The sequence below is a fragment of the Lycium barbarum genome, chromosome 1 (assembly GCF_019175385.1).
Source record: "Lycium barbarum isolate Lr01 chromosome 1, ASM1917538v2, whole genome shotgun sequence".
NCBI lineage: Eukaryota > Viridiplantae > Streptophyta > Magnoliopsida > Solanales > Solanaceae > Lycium > Lycium barbarum.
The window spans coordinates 161701349-161710582 of record NC_083337.1 but is presented as its reverse complement, the minus strand read 5'-3'; the positions used below and the strand labels follow the sequence as shown (position 1 = coordinate 161710582).

Genomic DNA, 9234 nt, shown 5'->3' with positions numbered 1-9234 from the left:
ATGAAATAAAGATTGCCTAATACCATAAAAAAGACCTTCTCATTCCTAGAGAGCCAATATGGGACTCTGATAATTTATTAAATGAAATCGTAGCTGTTTACCATGGTAGCAATTATTGTATTTGTCTCATGTCTGCCACAATGAACTAAAGGTGGCAACCGGTTGGAACCGGAACCGGTTATGGAACCGGCCGGTTCCGGTTTAACCGGTTCCGGTTTACCGGTTTTAAACCTCAAACCGGAACCGGTTCGGTTTGGAGTGGTTAAAATCTATTTTTTTTTGTTTTTGGTATTATATATATATATATATTATAGTATTTATTTGTATATTGTAGCTATATTTTCATATGTTATACAACTTTATAATTAAAGTTTAAATATTTACTGACTAACAGCCTAACAGCAAATCAGCAATACAGAATAGTGTTTTTCGTATACATATATATGTATAACTTACATATACTTATATATATGTATAACTTAATATATATATATATACTAAATATATGTACTATATATACTTATATATACTATATATACTTATATATATATATGTATAACTTATTATATATACTATATATATGTATAACTTAATATATATACTAAATATATGTATATGTACTATATACTATATATACTTATATATATGTATAACTTAATATATATACTATATATACATATCTACTATATATACTTAATATATATGTACTATATACTCTATATACTATATATACATATCTACTATATATACTATATATACTTAATATATATACTATATATATTTATATACTATATATACTTATATACTATATATACTTATATATGTGTATAACTTAATATATATACTATATATACTTATATATATGTACTATATACTATATATACTTACTTATATACTTTAGTTTTTTTTTTTTTAAATTTTTTACCGGTTTAACCGGTCCGGTTCCGGTTTTACCGGTTTAACCGGTTCCGGTTTCCAAAATATTGGAACCGGACCGGTAAACCATTAAACGGTTAACCGGAACCGGTTAACCGGTTCTACCGGTTCCGGTTCCGGTTCCGGTTTAACCGGTCCGGTTACCGGTTAAAACCGGTAAGGCCAAACCGGTTGCCACCTTTACAATGAGCCACTCCATTACTCATGTGACCCCAAATCCCAATAGGGATCATCCCTGACTTTCAATTCTGAATCACCATTTTATCTTGTACCGTCTTCTAGGTGTCCTGTCTTTTTCTTCTTTTTAATTTAGGTGTCTTGTCTTTTTCTTCTTTTTAATTTCCTCCTATCTTATCGTAACTTCATCTACATATGAATGACATAATAACCAATTTTTTTTTTATCATGTTATATGCGTCTAATAAACTTAATCAATTGTGAATTATGCACATATCCTTGTTTTGTAATAGACTCAATGCGATATATTCCTATGAATCCTATCAATGCAATGCTCCCAGATTTGATTTCTTCAAGACATGGTTTTATAGTATAAAGTAGCTATCCAGTTATCATTATTTGAATGCACATGTAAGCTCTTAGAGAAAATAACAGAAATGGTTCCTTATGTTTCGGCATATGTTTAAAATAGTCCCTTAATAAACTCATCATAAAGATGTGTAGGTTCTACTATTTTTCTTCTATTCCTGGTATCTGGTTCCCTTTTTTTGTGGTGTAGATTTTGCCCTTAAAATTTGTTAGATACTCGACAGAAATCAAAAGTTCTCACTTCTGAAAAACTTAAAAGGAACAAAACTACTCAAGAATATATGTAAGGGACTATTTTAGACCTACAACAAATATGAAGGACCCTTTTATGTCATTTTCTCTAAGCTCTTACATCACAACAAATACTACTTATATTATAAAAGCACCTTTCTTCTTTCATTTGCAACTGAATCATTTAATACGTTAGATATTTCAGTTCTTACTAAGAAGTAAAGATGACTACAGTGCCAGCATTAGCAGAGCTAAACTTTGTTGTGATACCTTTACTTTCTACAAGTCACCTCATACCATTGACCGACATGGCCAAATTGTTAGCACAGCAAGGCGTGACAGTCACGTTAGTCACAACACCTCTTAATGCTGCCCGATTCACTGCAGCAATTGATCGTGCCATTCGTTCTGGACTAGTCATTCGGGTGGTAGAGCTCCAGTTTCGAGCTAAGGAAGCAGGATTGCCGGAGGGGTGTGAAAACCATAATGATGTGCCCGGTCTGAAGTATCGACGACAGTTCTTTGCTGCAATCGATATGCTACAAGAACAAGCTGAAAAATTACTTGAAGAGATGAAGCCTAAGCCGAGTTGCATTATTTCCGATGCGTATGTTGCTTGGACAGCTGAGACAGCTGACAAGTTTCAGATTCCTAGAATCGTTTTTGATGGAATGAGTTGTTTCACTCAAATGTGCATGCATAGCTTGTACATCATGAGGGATCAAAACAAAATTCCTGAATCAGGGCCTTTTGTCATACCTGATTTGCCAGATAGAATTGAAGTCACTAAAGCTCAGCTACCTCCACATTTCAATCCGGCCAGAGCTATTTTCATACAAGATATTCGCGAGAAAATACGAACAGCTCAAAATAGAGCCTATGGGGTTGTAATCAATACTTTCAAGGAGTTGGAACAAAGGTATGTTGATAAATTCCAAAAACTTAAAGATGGTAGGGTTTGGTGCATTGGACCTTTGTCTCTATGTAACAATGACGATCTTGATAAAGCTCAGAGAGGGAATAAGTCCACATTTGATAAAGAGGACAGTTTGACGAAATGGCTTGATTCTTGGCAGCCTGAGTCTGTCGTGTTTGCATGTTTTGGGAGCCTTGGTCGTATGACAGTTGTACAATTTGTGGAGCTGGCTTTAGGCCTGGAAGCATCAGGTTATCCATTCATTTTAGTCATAAAAGCAGGGGAAGGACAAGCACCAATAGAGGGCTGGATATCGGAAAATGGATTTGAAGAAAGAACAAAAGAAAGAGGGCTTTTGATCCGTGACTGGGCACCACAAGTACTAATTCTATCACACCCTGCAATTGGTGGGTTCTTAACTCATTGTGGTTGGAATTCAACTGTTGAAGGGATTAGTGCTGGTGTACCTATGATCACATGGCCTTTATTCGCGGAGCAGTTTCTAAATGAGAGGTTCTTAGTACATGTACTGAACATAGCTGAGGGTGTTGGATCTCAGGCAATTGTGCATTTGGGCGAAGAAGAGAAGTTTGAGGTGGTCCAAGTGACCAACAAAGCAGTAACGGATGCCATAAAACAGGTGATGGACAAGGAGAAGGAAGGAAACGAGATGAGAAAAAGAGCTAGAGAACTTGGAGAAATGGCAAAAAGGGCTGTAGAAGGTGATGGATCTTCTTACCTCAATGTGACACTACTAATCAAGGAAATACAAGAATTCCAGCTTAACCAATCAGCTAAAAATGCAAATGCACAAGCATGCGATGTACTTGTTTGATTAGAAAATGTTAGGAGCTTTTTTGTGTGTGTTTGTGGTTTCGAGTGCTTTTCTGTTCAAGGAAAATGATTTCTTAGAAAATAAATGTGTTCTGGTGTTTGGTTGGTGAATGAAAAATATTTTTAGAAGACATCATTAGATATTGTTTACCTACTCCAATTATAATCCCTATTCTTAAAAGTGGCTATGCTTTTTATGACCTATTGATCTGGTGCATACTATGGACCAGATTGATTAGCTATAATTCAGGAAGTGAATGCGGCCGGTGCATGGTGAAGGTGAACGGGTCATCAAAGCTTTTAGCTTATAAGTCATTCTTAAAAAGTCAATCCAAACACCCTCTAGTGGCTTACAACTTTTGGCTTATTTTTATACCTTTTTAGCCTAAAATAGTAAGTGCTTAAAAGCACTTTTTATCTCACCCAAATATCTCAAAAAATAGAAAAGAGCTTAAAAGCCAAAAAACACTTAAAATAAGCCAATCCAAACACCCTCTAAATCGAAATAGCAGTCTATAAATTAGGGTACTAAATTCGCTCCCGATTGTGATAGCCCTCCCAATACTTCATTGGAGCTTTGTAACTAGTGGCTGGTTTCTCATCTCGTTAGCATTATTCCGGTGCGAGGAGCTTCATGATAAGATGTAGTATACCATTGTTCCTAATCATATATCATATATCATATATTATATTAAAAGTAGGAAGCTCATATCTTCAAAGTTGGATTATAATTTTGCCCCTATAGTAAAAGAAACTGAAACATATAAGGACAAAACGAACCTTCAATTAAATATTTTTTTATTACACTAAAAGTGAATCCGTGAATTAGAAATGAAGTAATAGCACTTTAATGCTTCACAATCAAAATCCGCTGAATCCAAATTAAGATTGAGGGCATTCATACCCTCCTTCATTTACTTCCAAAAACGTTTCTCATCATAATTATATAGAGAAGGCTTCTCCCTCTTTTTTCTTTTTCTTGAATTCTTTCTTAACTCATCTATTGTTCTTTTAAGGTTCTTTTTAATTTATTTGTGAAATTAGAATCATATCATCATAAATGCCCATATAAAATTGAAAGATCTTCATGCCCTTTAAAAATTATGTTATTCAATTCCTTAATTTACAAATTAACAAATTAAAGTAGGCTCTCTGTCTTCGTTGCTCTCAATAGGTAGAAAGATGAAGGAGAAATGCATTCCACGAATTAGCATACACCCCGTTAATCAATCATCTTAATCTTGAACATAAACATAAGAATTGTCCATCTAAGTAAATTTTCTTGATTAGTTATTATAGTTCTTACGTTTTGTTTTCTAATCTTCCATGACATGATGACAGTAACCTTTCGCATAGTCTCTTTACATTCTTTAGTCTTAGATAATACTGTGATTTATTCTACTCTTAATTGTTGATTTCTTTCATCTTCCAAATATCATTAATTTTTTTCACAGCCTTTTCACATTTTTACAGTTCTCTATAAAAGTGTAGTCTATCAAACTCAAAGTGAAAGGCTTTCACAGTTCTATTCTGCTTTACTCCGATATCGGTATTTTCTATGTTCTTTCCGTGAGTATCGTTAATTTTGATGAAAATATAATCTGTTCATTTTGATGATAATTATGTTCATTTTGATTTTGTGTTATCCATTTTTTTAGGGGGATTATGTAACCATAAGTTCACCGTTACTACTTAATTACACTTCAATCGGAGTGATTTGGGTTCACAGTCGTGCGCTTGATTTTGTTATTTTATTTTGCTTATTTGTTTGTTTTTCCTTTTCAGAATTTGGATGCTCAATTCTGTCAGAAAGCTTCTGCTTGATGTATTTTTTCCAGCTTTGTTCTTGAAAATCTTGTGAGGAGATTGTACGATCAAGATATGATTTAATGATCAATAAAGTGAATGGAAATTATGAGATAATTTTTATCATAGGCGGAAAAAGCTGGTAATTTTTTCCTTTTGAATAAGTCTTGATCGGTAGAATTATCCGTATTTGTGTTGGTGGGAGATAGTCAGTGCCATTCATGGTGGGAACAAGCTAAGTTGACATGGAGACCACCTAAAATTATTTTGTGGATTATGTTGTTGGTTGAAAAGCGAATTTTGTGAGCCTCCTTGTCTGTAATGAAAAATAAAAAGAAGTTTATCCTTTTTTTGGTTTTAATAATGTAAGAGTCAGCGCCAACTTGCACACACCTCAATTAATTCACGAAGTACCTGCCATCTCCCGCTAACAAAAGTATAAGATAACACAGTCTACTAAACTCGCTTAGACATATACAAAAAAGAAAGCACTTAACCAGTTAACCCTTTTTATAGCTTGTTTAGCCAAGCTTATTTTTCGCTAAATTTTTTTTTTTTTTAATAAGTACTTATTTTTAAAAAAGCGAGGTGTTTGGCCAAGCTTTTGGGAGAAAATAAGTGCTTTTGAGGAGTAGCAGAAATAGTTTTTCAGAAGACTAAAAAAAAAGTTTTTGCTCAAAAGTACTTTTTTGAAAAGTACTTTCGAGAAAAATACACTTGGAAACACTTTTTAAAAGATTGGTCAAATACTAATTGATGCTCAAAAGTACTTTTTAAATTAATTGGCCAAGCACAAACTGTTTTTTGCCAAAAGTACTTTTAGAAATTTGACCAAACAGGCTATTAACCTTTATAATCTGTCTCCCATGATCCCTTTGAGCTTCGTTGCACTTGTACTACAGCCTCTGTTTGGGCAACACTAAGGAAATAATTGTCATTACTTTTTTTTCCGAGAATTTGAATATTAAAGTGTTTTTTTTAAAAAAAAAAAAAATAGGCGAGAATATAATAGTTATATTACTATTCTTTTCGAAAACTTAAAACTTTATAAAGATAGATATAAGAAATTTATTCAAAAAGTAGAAAAGATTATAGGGGAAAAAATTATATTATGAATGACTGCCGGCAAAATTCCTGATTTTCTTGTGCTTTCTAAAAGAACTGTTTTCGTATTCTATAGCTCATTACACATCATACCTAATGTAATTTTAATATTATATATTGTTATAGCAAAGTATATATGTATTAATAGACATGAAACTCACGTGCAACGCACGTATCCAGAAACTAGTAATATAAGACACGTTGTGAGGCAGAAATGCTTTGATGTACAATGTAAACAAGATTTTAATGAAAAAGACATTCTGGTATAGCCAACTTATGATGAAATGTATAGCTGTCATGGTCACAACTTTGATTAGTTGCATATCAGTCCGAAGTGCCATAATAAACTAGTACTACACATGTTATGCCAAAATACAAGGACTTATGATTTCATGAAAGTTGAAACATAATACTAATCAATTCATGCCCAAGTAAGCTCTTAAATCACTAATATCACTACTTATACTATAAATCTACCTTTCATTTTTGTTGATTTACAACTGAATCATATATTACTACAGCTTTCAGTTCTTACCAGAAATGGTTTCAGAGTCAGCATTAGAGCTTAACTTTGTGTTGATACCTTTACTTACTGAAAGTCACATCATATCCATGGTGGACATGGCCAAATTGTTAGCGCAGAAAGGCGTGATAGTCACTTTAGTCATGACCCCTCTCAATGATATTCTAGTCAAAGAAGTACATTGCAAACTTGTGCAGTCTCATTTTAATCTGATTGGTTAAGTTGGAATTCTTGTATTTCTTTGATTAGAAGTGTCAAACCGAGGTGAGAAGATCCATCCTTTTCTACTGCCTTTTTTGCAATTTGTCCAAGTTCTTTGGCTCTTTTTCTGCAATCTGTACCTTCTTTCTCCTTGTCCATCACTGTTTTAATGGCTTTCATTACTTCTTCCTTCCTCACTTGGACCTCAAATTTCTCTTCCTCCTTCAAATGAACAACTTCCTGAGATCCAACACCCACACCAATCTTCAAGACATGTACTAAAAGTTTCTCATTCAAAAACTGCTCCGCAAATAAAGGCCACGTAATCATGGGTACACCGGCACTAAGCCCCTCAAGGGTTGAATTCCAACCACAATGAGTCAAGAACCCACCAATTGCAGGGTGTGATAGAATTAGTAGTTGTGGTGCCCAGCCACGTATCAGAAGCCCTCTTTCTTTTGTTCTTTCTTCAAATCCATTTTCCGATAACCAGTCCTCTATTGGTGCTTGTCTTTCCCCTGATTTTACGACTAAAATGAAGGGATAACCTGATGCTTCCAGGCCTAAAGCCAGCTCCATAAATTGTGTTACTGCCATATGACCGAGGCTTCCAAAAACATGCATAAACAACAGACTCAGGCTGCCAAGAATCAAGCCATTTCAAACACTCTTCTTTGTGACACGAGGCCTTGTTCCCTCTCTGAGCTTTATCTAGATTGTCATTGTTACAAAGAGACAAAGGTCCAATACACCACACTCTACCCTCTTTAAGTTTTCGGAATTCATCAACATACCTCGGTTCAAACTCCTCGAAAGTATTGATAACAATCCCGTAGGATCTTGATTCAGCTGCTCGTATTTTGTCGCGAATATCTTGCGTGGAAAGGGTTGCTGGATTGAATTCTCGAGGCAGCTGAGCTTTAGTGACTTCAATTTTATCCGGTAAATCAGGAATAACAAAAGACCCTGATTCGGGAATTTTGTTCTGATCCCTCATGATGTACAAGTTATGCATACATAATTGAGTGAAGCAACTCATTCCATCAAAAATGATTCTCGGAATCTGAAACTTATCAGCTGTCTCAGCCGTCCAAGCAATATTCGTATCGGAAATAATGCAAGTTGGCTTAGGCTTCATCTCTTCAAGTAATTTTTCCGCTTGGTCTTGTAGCATATTGATTGCAGCAAAGAAATTTCTCATAAGAGCCAGAGAGGGCACAAGATTCATACTTTCACATCCCTCGGGTAGTCCTGCGTCCTTGGCTGGAAACTGGAGCTCCACTACCCGGATGAGTAATCCGGAACCAATGGCATGGTCAATTGCTGCAGTGGTGAATCGGGCAACATTAAGAGTAGTCGTGACTAAAGTTACTGTCACGCCTCGCTTTGCTAATAATTTGGCCATGTCTACCATGGGTATGATGTGACTTGCAGCAAGTAATGGTATCAAAACAAAGTTCAACTCTGGCTCTGAAACCATCATTAGTATGAATTGAAAGCTATAGTTTGTTAAATGATTCAGTTCCAAAATCAAGAATGAGGAAAGGTGCTTTTATATTATAATAAGTAGTGTTAGTATTTGTTGTTAGTATTTGTTAAGGTTGTGATGTAAGAGCTTACATGTGCATTGAATTCTATTTGCACAAGATGCATAGGGCTATTAGGTCAATAAAGTACACTTTTAGAAGTAGAGATGATAACTTGATAGGACTATAATATCAAATAATATCTTGAAGATATCAAAAAAGTAAATCTGGCATTGACAGGTGTTTTTTGAATTGAGTTAATTATAAAATAAGGACGACCCCTTCCTCACCCACCACACTCTCTTTAAGCTAAAAATGCATATGGATATGGACAAGTATGTGATGTACTTACTTGATTAGAAATGTTAGGAGCGTTATTTCTTGAAAGAGATTAATTCCGTGATTATTTTCATTGATGGAATTGGTAAATATATCATAGTTACAATGTCCTAATAGGATACAAAATATACTAACCTAAATTAGAAGATTTACAAAATATTCTATGACTACATATTTACATTATTTATCACACCCCCGCAGTCGAAACGGGAGGTTTATGAACGCTGAGACTGTCCCGAAAATCCTCAAATAAGACCTGCGGCAGTCCTTTA

The 9234-nt window shown here is 34.6% G+C and overlaps 1 protein-coding gene and 1 pseudogene across 1 annotated transcript; one reads left to right on the top strand and one right to left on the bottom strand.

Annotated features, from left to right (window-relative positions):
* The first annotated feature begins 1788 nt into the window (after nucleotides 1-1788).
* LOC132602850 (UDP-glycosyltransferase 73C4-like) lies at nucleotides 1789-3596 on the top strand. Its single transcript, XM_060315644.1, has one exon. The coding sequence runs from the start codon at nucleotides 1938-1940 to the stop codon at nucleotides 3462-3464; it is 1527 nt and encodes a 508-aa protein (XP_060171627.1). The 5' UTR covers nucleotides 1789-1937; the 3' UTR covers nucleotides 3465-3596.
* Nucleotides 3597-6786: 3190 nt separating this feature from the next.
* Nucleotides 6787-8985, bottom strand: LOC132602843 (UDP-glycosyltransferase 73C3-like; annotated as a pseudogene).
* Between the last annotated feature and the right edge of the window lie 249 nt (nucleotides 8986-9234).